General features: G+C 39.5%; 1 protein-coding gene across 5 annotated transcripts in view; it reads right to left on the reverse strand.

Annotated features, from left to right (window-relative positions):
• The window catches only part of LOC149940789 (latrophilin Cirl-like), a 214,644-nt gene that overhangs the window by 79,592 nt on the left and 118,587 nt on the right, over positions 1-16,465 (reverse strand). For all 5 annotated transcript variants that reach the window (XM_090180120.1, XM_090180119.1, XM_090180121.1 and 2 more), the window contains exon 3: positions 3,865-3,960. In XM_090180120.1, the coding sequence (XP_090036246.1) occupies positions 3,865-3,960 (96 nt within the window). The remainder of the gene's footprint in view (positions 1-3,864; positions 3,961-16,465) is intronic.

Raw genomic sequence — 16,465 nt, forward strand, 5'->3', positions numbered from 1 at the left:
AATATTTTAAAAATATCTTATACTACACGATTATTTTTGCTTATCACATTTTATAAATTAGTTTTATTCCCTTTAAACTTACTTAATTCTTAAAAAGGTATGGCATTTAAACAAATATTTAAAAAAAATCCTAAATTGGTAATATAGAAACAAAACCAGGATCAGTCCGAAAACGTACAAATTCAATCGCGATAAACCCTGCCAAAAAAAACTACTGGCGATAAATCGATTATATAACGATAAAACCTAGAAATAGGATATACGAAGGTGTAATCCACTTATATACACTCTAAAATTGCCAGCAGCCTAAAAAAAAGAAAGATGCATCGATAGAAAGAGAGAACAATTTTTCCCGTTTTATTTTCTTTCTCGAACTGTATTAAAACCCGCGTAGTAAGAAAAAACCCGACAAAAGGAGAATGGGAAAAAAAGCGATCAAAATAACTTGATTCTCCGAATATACACGAGGATAACACTATATGCTAACTCCCGTGGAAAAAAAAATACGCAATATAAGCGCCTCGAGAAATATTGTTCTATCGTCGGAACAAGCGAAAAAAAGAGAATAGGCGAAAATAACGCCCGGTAGTTTTAAACGTAATAATACGAAAGAGTGCGCGCGCGTGGAGCCAACAGCGCCCGTCCGCGGACGAATAAGGAACGAAAAACGGAGTGAAGGTAAATCTATAATAACTCACGAAGCCCCGAAGCGAAGCCGAAAGAGAATAACACCGAGAAAAGAATGAAAAAAAAAACACATTAAATTTCCTTTACATTTTCTCCCTCCAGGGGGAGTGGAAAGCGCTAAAGAAACAAAACGAAAATCGCGTACGCCGTGAGCCTAAAGGTTGTACCTAACGCCACTGACAACTTAACGCGCCCGGGAAATATAACTGGCCAATCATAACCGAGAAGTCTTTTCGCGCGTAGACTTGCTCGGAATATTCCAAGAAATATTACCGACTGGGCCTAGATGGCATATTTCGTGGGCTTCCCCAACTCCATCTAACGTCAAAAACCCGTCTCAAACGCTTCCTAGCGCCCGGGAAAAAAGCGAAAGAATGGTTTAGCCTATGTATAGGAGGAGGCTTTGCTAGCGTTTGTTTACGGCTAACGTTATTGAGTCATTTATCACGGGAACATCAAGCCAGTTGTTTTATAGTGGCGGCCTCTAGTGAAAGTTTCCTCTCAGCCGTACCCCCCCCCTCTCCATCCCCGCCATCATAATACAAATGACGCCAGCTCCAACGAAGAAAAGCGTCTTCTCTTCCGACAGCAACCGATGACTTTCAAACTGATTACAAAAATATTCATTCTTAAATATAAAGAATGGTACCATAATTGTAGATATGTATTGGCAAATATAGCTCTGGTCGATATTTCATCTAATATAATATTCTACGCTATAGTCGATATACTTAAACAGGGTTCGTACAAAATTTCCGGAATTAAATTCCCTGACATTTCCAGGTTTTCCCTGACCAAATTTCCAATTTTTCCCTGACCATTTTTGTTGAATAAATGAATTGTTTGAGGTAAAAATCTTGAAAAAGATTCTTTCAAAAATATATTTGCCTGATTTTTTTTAGGGGTCATTTTAAAATTTCTTGAATTTTCCCTGGCATTTTGGAATCATTTTCAAATTCCCTGACCTTTAAGGAAACATATTCAAATTCCCCGACTTTTCCCTGACCTTTTGGAAACATTTTCAAATTCCCTGACTTTACCCTGGCCTTTTGGAAACATTTTCAAATTCCCTGACTTTTGCAGGTTTCCCAGGTCGTGTACGACCCCTGTTAAACTAAAAATGAATCCAGTTTAACAGATAATATACGTGATAATTTACGATCGTGATGGAGTGTCCAACCCCTTACCCAGAAAAAAAAAGGTTACAGATTATTCATAAAAGACGGAGGGCGTGGCTTTTTTTCCGGAAATCACGGGGCGAATAGGGTGCTGCCTACACATTTTCTAGCATCCTGAATACATACATACATCAAAGTGAAATTTTATTATTTTAAAACAGATTTGTAAAACGAACAGCAAATACGCTGTGATTGCTTCAATATTTTCGCAGGTGTTTTATCAATAAAATTCCATAATGGATAAATTTAAATGGATTTTTTATTTTGAAATGGATTTGTAATATTTTATAACAAATAAATATTCAATGATTGGTTCAATATTCGCCCTATCCAATTCGAGTAATGTATCAGAAACATACGCGAGTCCGAATAAAACCCAATGAATAAATCAATACCGTATACGCGCTTTCGCAAAGAAAACGAAACGCCAAACAATATAAAATCTACCCGGAATGTTACAATCCATACATATAGATTCCTTACTAGAGAAGCGGAGATATATCCGATGGATAAGAAACGTCTAAGACCCTTGGATAGGCCTCGGATGTCGGCGGACTGCTGTAAGAAAGACGCGGCAGCAGTTCCAAGATGGATTTCACATCCATTTTTTCTTTGCCGGTTAAGTGCGCGATATTGAAGATCGAGTGGATTCCCCTATATTGCGGACGGCACGAGACCTCGGAGATGACCACTCGGACCTGCCCCCTCCCCCCCCCCCCGTTTGATGAAAGACGCGTCGTGATAGAGCCGCTAGGACAATAAGGGTCGCGGCCGGGGTCGCACCCCCCCGTAAAAACTAGAGGCGGGGTGGGGTTTCCTACCCGCGTGGGTGGAAGGTCCCAAACCCAGCCGGGAGCTGTGCGGAGAAAGAATTGAGTCATCAAAGCCGGACCAAGATTGGTTTGCGCCACAGCTACACTATACTATGGACGAGCGTCGACTGACGGAATAAAATGTGGATTTTTTTTCTTTCAAAAGCTTATGTCTAAATTTCTTTTTCGTCCGAATTGTATACAGTTATAAGCTAAAGTGGACGCTTTCTTTTACAAATGGCCCTTACGAATGACCGCTATTTTATCTGGAACAGCTTTCTGTACGCGATTACGGTGTACTTACACTTAATATTACGAAAGGCTTTTTGGCGAAGGTGAAAACGTTTGTTGTTTATTAAGGTACTTTCGTATGATCGGATTTATAAGTTATTAAAATACTCTTCATATAAATTGGGATAGTAGGATAATTGAAGGTACATTAAATTTATGCTCTCTTTAGATATGGTACCTAGATATAAATTAAAATGAAAGCGGATATTTAATTAGCATAATCAATCACCTTTTTCGAATAATCAAATTATTAAAACATTTTCTTTCAATAAAAAACTTCTGTAAAAACTATTTAGTTAACAGTAGCCAGGGTTGCCACATTTTTTTCACAATTAAATTACCTGACTTTTCCAGGTTATCCCAGACCATCTCTGGAGATTTTCCCTTACTTTTTTGTGCCAAGATTTTATATTTTTTAACATATATTTTAGTAAAATTAAATTCCCGGACATTTCCCTGATTTTTAGACGAATTTTTTAAATTATCTGACTTTTCCCCGATTTTTTATAGCCAAATTCAAATTCCCCGACTTTTCCAGGAATTCCAGGTTTACCAGGTACCGTGGCAACCCTGAGTAGCTTTAGGGAAAATAGTCTTCAGCATAAGAAAATTAAATTTTCGTTAGGCTTAAGAAAGCTACAGTATAAATTAACAATTTAACACATTTTCGTTGACAATTAAATGATATCAACTCAAGACAATAATACCATAAACAGAAAAATGTAAAAACCAGTATTTCGCTTAAATATTTAACGTGCTCTGTGTCTGTGCAAAGGTCGACCTAATACCACAAAACCGAACATATAAATTCACCATACAAACAACAAATATCAACAAATTATAACACCTAATTCGTCAAATCAATTGACAAATATGGACGTAAAAAAAGTACTCACCCCCCATACGAGCAGCGGTGGCGCACGTTGCGAAGATCAGCAAAAGAAGCGGCCAAATCCACCTGAATCTGTTCATCTTCGAGCCAGATCGGGAACCTGACAAGGACAAAAAAATATGGTTCAAAACTTTTTGTTTACGTAAAATATTCTCGCAACAAATAAACGGTAATAAAATCAACTTCAATCTTAAAATAGGTACACGTTTAAAGCAAATAAAATAACGGCATATGAATAGGAATATTATTATAAAAATTATACAGGGCGTTTCAAAAGTAGAGGTCGGGGACGGTTAATCATTATCCATGTTTAAATTGATTTTTTCCGGGGAAAAAATGTAAACACAGATACTTACCGGTTAATATTTCGGAAAATGATTAAAAAACATGTATTATTCGTACAATTTGAGCTTTTTATCGAAAAAAACGTCGTTTTTCTGATTAATTTTACAAATTTATCAAAATATTAATCGGATAATACATAAATATAAATTACTTGATCAAAATGTTTTACGAATAATTTTGAGAGCTTTATCTATTGAATAAAAGTTAACCATCCCCGACCTCTATTCAAAAGGTTATGCAAAAAATTAAATTAGTTGTAGGGTTTGAGTTGAAAAGTATGCCTGTTTTGGTCCCATTTTCCTACGATGAGTTAAAAGAGCGCCATAGATCTTCAAATTGTGACCTACTAGCCCCTGGAAGTAGGCTTCCTCCAGCACAAAACTAAGCAGCAGGGACTTTAAATACGGTTTAAGTCACCTTTTTACGCTGCTTACCTCGATTTGTTTACAAAGTCGTTTTTTACCTATCACACGAACCCAAACCTTAACGTTCGCATTTCCCTGCTGCTTGGTTTTGCGCTTATTGCAGCCTACTTCCAGGGGCTAGTAGGCCACAATTTGAAGCTCATCGTAGGGAAATGGGAAAAAACAGGCATACTTCTCAACTCACCCCCTACAACTCCTTCAAATTTTTGCATAACCTTTTGAAACACCCTGTATATTACATCTAATTTCATGTAAAATTTAAAATACACAAACTTTTGAAAATGATCGAATACCATTCACACCCATTCTCTCTTAAAATAACATTTATTTTCGCTAAATAATTGAACACGAATCACTTAAATAATTTCTTGTTATTAATATTCCATATAGTTTTCTTCTTTCTACATATAGTAACGCGAAATGTAATTGCAAAAATATGAAATTTTGCCCAACAGTACGTAAGGCGACGGTTTGATCCATTACATCCGAAAACTATTTGAATACGTGGGGGCGAATAAAGGAAGAATAAAAACAAATTTCGTGGGGGAATTCCAAGAAGAGGACAAATCGAGAAAGAAAGTTGTAAAAGCCGTCAGTGGCGTAGAACAGGCGCGAGGACGGAGTGAAGATTGGTCTCTTTTCTCTTCGAATTTGGTCGGTCGGTGTGTGTCAGGAGTGGCAGAAAGACGGATTATTTCCCCTTAAAACCATTAACTTTTCCGAGTCGAAAAATCTCGTTGCTTAATGGCCGGGAATATTATTATAGTAAGTCTCCTTCGTTGACTTTGTAAAAGCCGAGATAAATTTCAGCGGCGGCGCTGAAGGTTAAGGCGGCCGGGTCGCCTGTACTTCACCCTTGCGCGCGCGCGGAGAAAGCCCGTTATAAAGTGGACGCTCAATCCTAGTTACGAGAGAGACAGGGTATAATATGTGGAGGGGTGGGAGCGCCATAATAGCCGCTCGGCTTGCCTTTTCATTTTACGCCAAGCGCCGCTAAATGTCTGAACGCTTGGCCGGCTCCCCTACACGCATTTCGAGTAATACGTGCGGAACATTTCGTCGGCGCCCGACAGACTTGGCCAGCAACGACAGCGCTCGCGAAGCCAGCGTCGCCGATTCTCTACTACTAAGCGGAAGATAAGTCTTAAGCCTGAACGCCTTGACGCAATTAGGCGAACCAGAGCCAGGATAGAAGCGTACAGCGCCCAGAAGAAGCAGTTTCGCCAGTTAAGCCCTCTTTTTAGTTCTATACGCCGCAGTTGACTCGACTTCCCAGACACGCCGTATACTTAGTTCTAAGTTACGCTGGCGGTACTGGTCGCAGTCCGCCATCAGTTAAGTTCTCTTCCCTCTCCAACGACCGCTTTCGAGATTGTGTTTTTTTCCTTCCGAAACCCGACCAGCATCTTCAATACCGAATTAAAGGCATCGATACAAACCGAGCCAGTCCAAAGATTTCTAGATACCTAGAAACGTCCCATCAGGGACAACCTAAAGGAGAGCCCACCCGGCATAACAAAATGTCTCTTTTCCTTGGAGACTACCTTTCTAACAGAAAACAACTTAGAATCTCAAGTTCTTAGAGATACTGTTTGCGGACCACCCAGAGGACGCGTCCAATATTAATACCGACACGAAAAATTAAGTTTCATATTTTATTTCTTTTAAAAAATGTGAGATTTCAATGGATAATTAATATTTTTTTGTGAACTTTAGCGATTGATCAATGAATTTGGATCAAATAAGAATATTGAGATGTCCACTGATAGGATAGGTTTATAGAAAGATCAATGAGAATTTGTACTCATCGTTAAGTTTTTACTACAATGCTGCAAGATTCAAATCGGAAAAGAGAATAAATATCTTTAGATCATAAACACCGATTTCCATTTAGGCGGGATTACAATTATCTTCAGTTATGTTTTTGAACAATTTACTGAATCAGAGTTTGAATTTTTCATTAACGAAATGTTAAAAACATGTTTAATATTTTTTTATTTTTAATAAATTCATTTATAAATTATTTTTAATTTTATTTATATTAAGAGATTTTATTTCTAAATTTTTTTAATTTTATTTATATTAAGAGATTTTATTTCTAAATTTTTTTAATTTTATTAAGATATTTCTTTTATAAATTATTTTTCATTTTATTAAGATATTTCTTTATAAATTATTTTTAATTTTATTAAGAGATTTCATTTATAAATTATTTTTAATTTTATTAAGAGATTTCATTTATAAATTAATTTTAATTTTATTAAGAGATTTCATTTATAAATTATTTTTAATTTTATTAAGATATTTCATTTATAAATTATTTTTAATTTTATTAAGATATTTCATTTATAAATTATTTTTAATTTTATTTTTATTAAGAGATTTCATTTTCTAAATAATTTTTAATTTTATTTTTATTAAGAGATTTCATTTTCTAAATTATTTTTAATTTTATTTTTATTAAGAGATTTCATTTATAAATTATTTTTAATTTTATTTTTATTAAGAGATTTCATTTATAAATTATTTTTAATTTTATTTTTATTAAGAGATTTCATTTAGAAGCTAAACCGCAATTTGCATGGGAAGTTACAAGAAGTGCACTAATTATCTCGGTGACAAAATATTACTTATGTATATTATTTCGAATCTCTATTTTTATTATCTGACCATTTCGCGGGCGGTTAGTCAAAATACGTCGTCAACGAGTGAATGCAGCTTGAAGGTGAAGCGCGTTAAACTACGTCCATCAATCGGCCAATGTAAAGATACGGGGGTCTCGTTGATTATCAGCTTGAGCGTAACTGCCAGCCCGAGAGAAGCAAAATGAGGCCAACGCGGAGGCCCAGAAGCGATCATGATGAATTCTACCGTGAGGAAAATTTACATATCCGCTACCTCCCCCCCTCCACGAGCGCGGGCATAAATAAAACTTTTAACACACACACACACACCACTCTTCGCGATTAGAATTTTTGAATTTTAAAACGACAGCGCGAGAAGGATAGCCCTACGTATAGAGTACGAGCGGAGTCGAGTGGCGCTAGCGCGCAGCCCCGGAGGGCGGTTTCCGCGAAATTAAAACGCAATTATAAATGCAAACGTGTTCGTCGAGCGAGACGCGAGTTAAAATAAAGCGTCAGTCCGAAATCGCCAACGCAAAAGGGGCAAACTCGACACACGGAGGATACTCGCTGGAGCAGAATTTTAATTCATTCCGACTCCTGACCGCGCCACGAATTTGCTCCAACGGGTTATCGCGATTTCGCTCGCTACAAATTAATTAATCCCTAAAAGTATATAAATTAAGTCGCGTCGCGGCCAACCTTTCCGGCGACGTTGTCCCTAGAAACGCGGATTAAGTGAGATTAAAGGCGGGGTTTAAAGTTGCGAGTCGAAGACGGTGAACCGAAAACTGCGATCCGCTGACAACTGGCGTATATAGTCGCTATCACGCTAGACCCAATCAATAGCGATAGATCGGCGACGAGCGACCAAGCAGATACGTTCGATGATCCCCGTATTACGGAAATTCCAACGCGATACAATTGGCATAATTAGGCGTATTTAATGAGGAAAGCAGGGGCCACCCAACCCGGCCCCGACGCCTAGTCTCGCCTTCGTCGATAAGCGATAGCCACCCCCCCCCCCCTAATCGCCATATTAGGGACACGGAACTATCTGGTTGACGAACAAACGCTTCATTGAAAGCGGCTGTGTTAATCACTGGGCTTGATAAGGCCAGTCGACAGATTAACGACATTATGACGTAAAATACAGCTAACTCGTTCATACTCCCGAGCAAAAACCCTCCCTGTATATACGCAAATTCCATTTGATTTATACACTTATTAGATTACCAATGATTTACGACTTTCGAAACATCTATCCTTAGGAATATTGGAAAATGCTATCAAATAATAAATTTAAATACGAAACTTTTCGGTAAAATATTAATTTGGTGTAAGGTGGGCGAATAAAACGTACATTTTGTAGCGAAAATATCGAATAACTTCCGATGGGCGATGGCGAAAGGCATAGCGCATAAATGGAGAAACGTATAAATGATTTAGAGATGCAACTAAAATATTTTTCGAATATTGGAATAAAGTAAAAGTGGAACTGAATTTTAACTTTAATCGTAAAATTTAGAGCAAATAAGAGCACCCTATTCAGCGCAAATGGTAAATGGGTTAGTCACTGGTAGTAATTACTATAAACATTACGGTACTATTAATATTAAGTCTCATTAGTATTCCAAAATTAACACGTTGTCACGACATTTGAAAAGTGCAAAAATTTATCTATTAACGCAAAATGCGGCACCACTTAAGACACGTATTAAACGAATTTAAGCGTGTTTCCCGCTGAAAAACTCTCGCTACAAGGAAGCCGAAACACGTTTCGAGTCATAGTTGGACGATAATGACGAAAAAGTCGACGTCCGGTATACAGCAGCGCGCAATTTAAGAGCCCTCGTATGTACGTAACGAGCTAGAATCCCAATAAAACCCAAAAGTATCTGGAAACTTCAGGAAGAAGCCAGGCCGGAGAGAAGTACCGTACAGTAGCTCTCTCTCTCTGAAAGCGGGGAAAGAGGGACCCGAAGGTAATTTGGGAAAAATTTCACCGGAAGCTAGGACCTCAAACGGGGGCTAGCCACCATGAATATTAAGTTTCTTCCCTCATTATTCCGAAGGCAGAAAGAACGCGGCGGAATGAGAGCTAATCTGGAGAAGCCGAGAGCTTTTAAAACGCGGGAAATCTGGCGAGCGAAAAATAGTACGGCTCTTTCATCTTCGTCTCAGTCTCCAACGAGACATCTGACACGGCCGAAAATCCCGAACAACAAGCGCGCGAGCGGGGAAGCGGCTACAACCGGAGGAAAAAACCTAGTAATTAATCCTATTTCGAGGAACCACGGAAGAATCGGCCAGATGAGAGAGCCGCTGGACTCGTAGAAGCGGGAGTGTGATCTCTGGGAACCTTCTCCTCCGCCGAAGAGAAGCAACACGCCTCTATCCGGACCCGATGGAAAAAGCTTACCGTAAATATGCAAATGTAATTTGGCTCATCTCAGAAGTTAATTATCTCGGATATTTGACTGGTGGAAAGAACCTATTGGAAAGCGGGTTTGGGATGTTGCGGTTTTTGTTTGCCAAAAGTGAAGAGATAAGAGAGTTGGCGAACAAGGGTGGGCGTGTGCCCCCTTTCCCCTCTGTCCTTCCTCATTCCCGTTTGCGGACGAGATGAGTTTTCAACAACTGGTTTTCCAAAATTAGCGGCTTGTCAACGACTGAATTTCACGTCGCTACTTGCAAATTTTAAAAAATAGTTTTTCATTTACGCGAAATTTCAAATTGAGCAAATTGAAGTAACTGATATGGAACAAATTGAAACATCTCTAGATTAAAATTATTTATCTACAATATTGAATTTTTTTAAAGTTTATCAAATTGAACAAATTGAAACATAATAAACATTCAGAGTGCCCTATATGTTTATTAAACACAGTACTGATGAGCCCCAAAAGGGCGAAACCGGTCTACTGTTAGAATCTCTGGCCTAAATTTGGACTTTTGAAAATTGAAACATTTTGATATCATTTCGCGACTTATTTAATAGTTTCTAAATTAGTTTTGTTTGGGCTAAGAATATTTAATATAAATAATTCTTGAGCGAATTATTTTACAAACTTTTCAGACAAAATCAAATTTTATTTTGAAAAGGGGATTCGACGGTAAATATAATTTCAAATTAAATGATCTTTGGAATAGGCGAAACTATAAAGTAAATTTGGTCTTAACCAGCTTGTGAAAATGGGAAAACAAAATCACGTGACTACCTTTTCCCAGCCAACTTCGATTCGGCAACTCGTGCGACGTTAAAGAAAAAAAATATTCCTTCCAGATACTGCAGACAGCTAATTAACTTACACTTTTATATTACAAAATGATTTAAATAATAATAAATAGATAATTTAGACGAATCGATCAAAATTTAAACGAGCATTAGCAAAATAAAATGAATAATAATTCGTATTTCTAAGGATAGATGGCGCTGCAGTTCTCCACAAAGTCACGTGACCACCATCTTTTCACCCCCCCTTTATTTTATAGCTTCGCCTATTGATAGTGCCATAATGGAGTCGCGAATGTAAGATTATTCCGATTTCGGTTAATAAAACGTGGATTTAACGTGAAAATAATGGATAATATTGATCACATACATTTTTTTTTTTTATATAAATCAGCTAGGCTAATACCCAAGGCACCACCTTTGGCCTAAGTCATCAAGCGACTTTTGAAACCTTTTAATTCAGGTGGCCGGGTTACAATGCGTAGGAGGGTGGTGGCAAGCCCTGCATGCCACGCGACCGAGCCAACAGCTCCCTACACTAACTATTAGCGTTAACCTTAACAAGTTTTTATGGAAGGGGAAACCGAAGAGCTCGAGGGAAAACCCCTTAAACCAGTGAGGAGAGAACTTGCAAACTCAACGCGGAAGGAGTTGTTCCGAGTTTTCACCCAGTGCCACAAGCTGGGATCGAACCCGGCTCCTCTTGCTGCGAGGCGAAAGTGCTAACCACTCCGCCACCCCATTTATATTGTACGCAATTAGGGAAAAAGGACTTCAATGGAAAATATGTTGCAGTTGTTCAACGTTCAACGTTAAAGTATCAAATAGCAGCAGGCACTTTCAAGAACCCCAACGACGAGTATAACAATAGAGATCCCCCTTTAAGGAGGTTTTGGACAACCATTTTCGCAAAAGCATTCTTAGAAACGGTTCTTAGACGAAGTATAATAACGATCCATCCTTAAAAATTAAGCCGCGGAAGTAGAGGATGGAGGGTAAACCATGTTTCTCGCTCGTATATCTTCCTCCGAGACTTTCACGTCATTTCTCCTTAAAGTAATGGCTACGAGGTCTTAAAGGTAAACGCAGCGCGAAATATTTCAATGCACGGTACAAATTAATATCCGAGACTTACCTAGACGAAGCGAGCGAGGATATTCCAGGAGCGATTTCACTGGTCCGCGTGCGCCATAGAGGGAGGATTTAAAACGCCAGCTTCAATTTAATAAAAGGGCAGAGAGAGATAGAGGAGCCAGAGAAGGTAAAACCCTATTTGCTGGCCCAGTTCTCCTTTGATAAAATTAAGCGTCCTTAATTTTAAAGATAGCGCTCGCCGCGGTGGCCACTCGCTAAATGGGTCCACTATACTCAATTAGGGCAAATTTTAGTCGAATTTTTACGACCTCGTTTGATAAAGGAAGGAGTACCGCGAAAGACCTTCTAAAGCAATATCGCTAAAGACTGCTAAAGAGGGATGTTCCGAGCTAGGGAAGCCATAGCCTGATAATCGAGAATTATTGACGATGTATTACAGGCGCCTGCGAAACGTCTTCCCGGCCCGCGCTTTCCACCCCCTTTTCGGGCCTTGTCACCCCCCACCCGCGGTAGGAATAATAATTAAGGCGAAGGCAGTGGGGGATCGGTAGAATCTGTGCCGATGATGCGCGCTTATATTCGTAGTTTGCGAAACAAAGGTTGTTTCTCCCGGATAACCTTTGACCCGTGAAGACCGAGACGAGGGCGGGAGACATCCCCGGCGTCTGCGAATCGTCAAAACTCAATTCATACGCGGTCTCTTCTACCATCTCTCCTTTTGGATTTTTCAAAAATTTTCATTCCGAAGTTTCCAAAGAATTGTATTTCGGAGTTAATTTGCTTTGGATAGTCTAGAGAACAAGATCGCCGGACTGATTGTCTGACCTATTTCAACTCTAGGATAGCAACTGAAGGAATGATAGCAATTTAAAATAAACAAAGCTTTTAAACTAATTACGGCAGGCTTATAATATTATATATGTAAATTGATAAATAATTATTGGGGTGTTATTCACGAAATAAATTTGGGTAAATAACCATTTCCATGAGAGTTGCCACAATATTTTCAATTTAAAATTACTTTCCCCTAACCTTAGCTAAAAGTGTTTTACTTTTATCAGAAGTTTATTACTTATATTTTAGTTTTGTTTAACAGTAAAAAATTAAAACGTTTAAAATTACCAGAAAATTTTACTAAAACTAAAATTATAGTTCTCATACATTCAAGGTAAATTTAACTTCCCTGACCTTCCTCCCTATTTCCTTGACCTGAGGCCACTGTTCAATAAAATATCCGAAAACTACAGCGGGAATAACACGAAATTATAGCGGAAATAACACTGAGCTAGAGGCAAAAACCCTACGAATAAAAACCTTTTTATTTCTTCCTACGAGAGAACAGGCCTGAAGAGACAGCCATTTCTCCAAGTGGTAATATGAAAGGCATACACTTAATAGCGCCACTTGGCGGCGAAAAGGGATGACAAACAACACCGGTGCGCGTGCGGTACTGGCGACAAAGCATCCCGAGACCGAACAAAAATATTTACAGCGAGGGGAAAAAATGGTCCTTTCCCGCGGTGTTACCATCAAGGTAGAATCTCGACGGCCTCAGCAGGAAGAAGGCGGCCGGTGACATGTTTGTCTTCTTGGAGCCGGGCCAAACTCGCGGGAGGACAAATTCCCTCGAAACGCGGCGGCTCTTCTTTGGAAGTACACGCCATAGAGACACACTCGACGAAAAGTCTCCCCTTTCGTTGACTCCATCGCGGAACGGACATTTTGACGGTTTGTCGCGAAAACGGCGACCGTGCGCGCCTCAAAAAGAAAATTCTGTCCCCCACCGACGAAGAAAAAGGAACCCGCGCGACTTTTTTTTCAGCCAAAATCCGGCAAATAGAACGAAACTCAAAACCGTCGGAATTTTCTCTGAATAGAGCGAGATATTTCGCGTGGTTGGAGTCGCGGACAGTTCAAGATGGCAGTTCCGTGGCTTAAAACCGTAAATCAGCCTCCAGATTAAGCGACTTTCGACGTAACTGCGCTGTAAAAATGACAACTTATATCGTACGTGTATAGCGGGGAAGACGACGCGTGATTCAAATTTCCAAGCAGTGACAAATACTCGCTTCTTACGCGACGGAGCGATTGTCGCCTGTCCCTATTTTCATTCGGATTTTCGGCGATACGCCTGGCCCGGTTAATAGTGACAGGCGACGAGGGAATACAGAAATGACAACCTTCCATATCGCGAGATCACTTTTCTCCGGGGGTACGAAAACGAGGCAGACGGTTTCGCCTTAAGAGTCTCGTTTTGGTCAATAGCGGGAAGACTCGGTTAAGCCTAACTTGTCCTTTTTCGCGTGATTGGAGCGAAAAAGAAGATTTTTTTCTAACCCCCGTACTACCTTTTCCCAGTTTCCCCTCAAAATAGCACACTGAAGTATTTTACAAAATAGGGGCTATAAGCTGGAATTAGAACCGACACCGTCGCGTTGGGTAAAGTCCGCGCATACTTCCTTCCTCTCCTAAAAATCAACCGTCGACTTCACTCCGGCTTAGCTATAGAGCGTAGGGATTTTTATTTTTCCCCACCGAAAACTTTTTCGTGTTTTTTGGGAGGTTCCAAAGCAGGCAAGCAGACGCATTATGTCACTACACTTTACGTCCTAAAACCAACCCCTCCCTGCCCCCACCTTCGGGGGGGACACACCAAAAGGGGGGGGGGGTAACCAATGGTGGAATACCGACAAATTCTTCGGGCGACTTAACGACAGCGTCGAAAATAAGAAAAATAACACTTTCATTTAAAATAAATGGCGTATTTTTTTCTTCCGCCATATCCCACCGTTGGCGATGTTCTCGTCGAGCTAGAAATAGGTTTTCCAACTCCTAAATATTTCGCGCGTAAACAACACGCCTGAGAAATATTCGAAGACTCTTCGAGGGAAAGTACGAAAATGCGAAGAAGAAAAAAATAAAATTAGCTAGAGCCGAGAAGAAAATCGCGCTGACTTTTCAACACTTCATAGGGCAGGCGTCTCTTTCCGTTGCCAACACATTTTTAAGAACCTCAACTAGGCCTAACTCGGCGACACTCACTACCACTATTACCGGGAGAACATGTTTAATAGACTATACCCCGAAAGTTATTTACGGCATTGCCGCCGAGAGCGATAGCTCCTACTAAGGTGAAAATAAGTAACTTTCGCCGAAGAGTGTATAAATATTGCGGAGGAATGTGTCACTTTCTAAGAAGATTGTCGGAAGCTCAACATTTAAATCTTTGACTACCGCGACTATACTTAAAAATATTGATTGATGTCAGTAGAGGTTAAGCCGGCACCGTCTTAAGGAATGGGCTAAATGGGCTACAGACCAGGGCCCCCAGCCAGTTTTGGGGCCCCGGAAAGGCCAGCCATACCGCCTCTACTCTGGGGATAAGGTTTTAGTTGGTTAAATATTATTTACGCTCATTTAATATTATTTCTAAAACCTAACAATGAGTCGCTGTCAGTAAAAATCTTATTTTCAGTAGGCCTATGTTATACTTTAGAAATTAAACGTTTTGGTTGTATTATTGCGTAGTTGAATTTAGACAACGGACATACAAAGGCTGACCGTCGGGGCCCGCAAAGGTCTTAAGAAATAATTTAGCCCAGGGCCCCAAAAGGTCTTAAGACGGGCCTGGCCGGCTCTCGGAAACGTGTAAACGCAATAAAGCTACGGCTAATACCCGTACACGTTTTAGTACGAGCTTAACTCTAAACTAATATGAATCAGTATATTTGGAATGTGGCGGTTTCAAAACTAAAAGAATATTATTGGATTAAGTAAATATACAAATGTTTCAAGAAATTTCAAGTAAACATCAAAAATATCAATCGATGATAATAAGCACCAAATTTTATACTAACAGGGATATTTTAAGTAGCTTATTAGTTGGTAATTCCAATTTACCAGTACCGTCAACGTTTCGACGAAAACAAATTTAAATAAAAGTTAATTAGGCTATAAATAATCACTCGAAAAAAACCTTATTAACTTACGATAGTCAAATCGAAATTGTTTTTAAATTCCTCGAGAAGCACGACCACCCGAGATCATTGGCAAAATAAATGTTTTTCGACGGAAAAAGGAAAAGTTCTTTTCAAAGTTTTCTTCTTTGATTTTCAAGAAGGACTTTTATAACGCTTTATTAAGCGAGATACGAGACAAGAGCCATTGATGAATGACAGAGGCGTAGGAAGATATACTCGCTTAGCCCCCCCCCCCCCCCCCACCCCCTCGTAGTCCCACGGCGGGGTCGATCTAAAAAATTACGAGAAAACTTAATTATTGGTTCTCTTGAACGCCCTATAAAAACATGTTTAATTTAAGAAGAGGAGAGAGAGAGTAAGAAATAATAATTTGAAAAATGGCCTCCACGTTATAGCCCCTCCCAGCCCCAACCCCCCCCCCCCTAGCGGAAAGTGCCGCTGCTCCAAGGTCGAGACGCGTAGCGGAGAGCCACGGCTTCCATTAATTCCCAAAGTCAGAGTACCAATAATTAAGTCTCCCCGCTTTCAACGTCGTAAATAAACTACATTTTTCATTCCATAGATGGCTCCACATTCGACCCTATTAAAGACGCGAAGATCGCGGGATAAAGGATCGAGGAAATAAACCCGATAAATCATAAGAGTCCCTCAGAAGAGGATAATAAATTGGGAGAAAACTTGTCACATTTCATCCAAAAACGGACGCAAAGTTAGCGGGCCTTAAGAAACATCTCCGCCTCCCGAGCGCCTCCCTCCCCACCCTTAGTTATAATCCATATAAAATGTCACGCGTTTTTCCGAGACCAAAACATAAAAATGATTAGTCGATCTCATTCGCTTTTTATCCCCTTCATTGGCTTCTAAATATAAACAAAGATGGTAAGGACCGTACATCAACCAA

The sequence above is a fragment of the Leiobunum rupestre genome, chromosome 6 (assembly GCF_980474605.1).
Source record: "Leiobunum rupestre chromosome 6, qqLeiRupe1.1.hap1, whole genome shotgun sequence".
In the NCBI taxonomy this organism is placed as follows: Eukaryota; Metazoa; Arthropoda; class Arachnida; order Opiliones; family Sclerosomatidae; genus Leiobunum; species Leiobunum rupestre.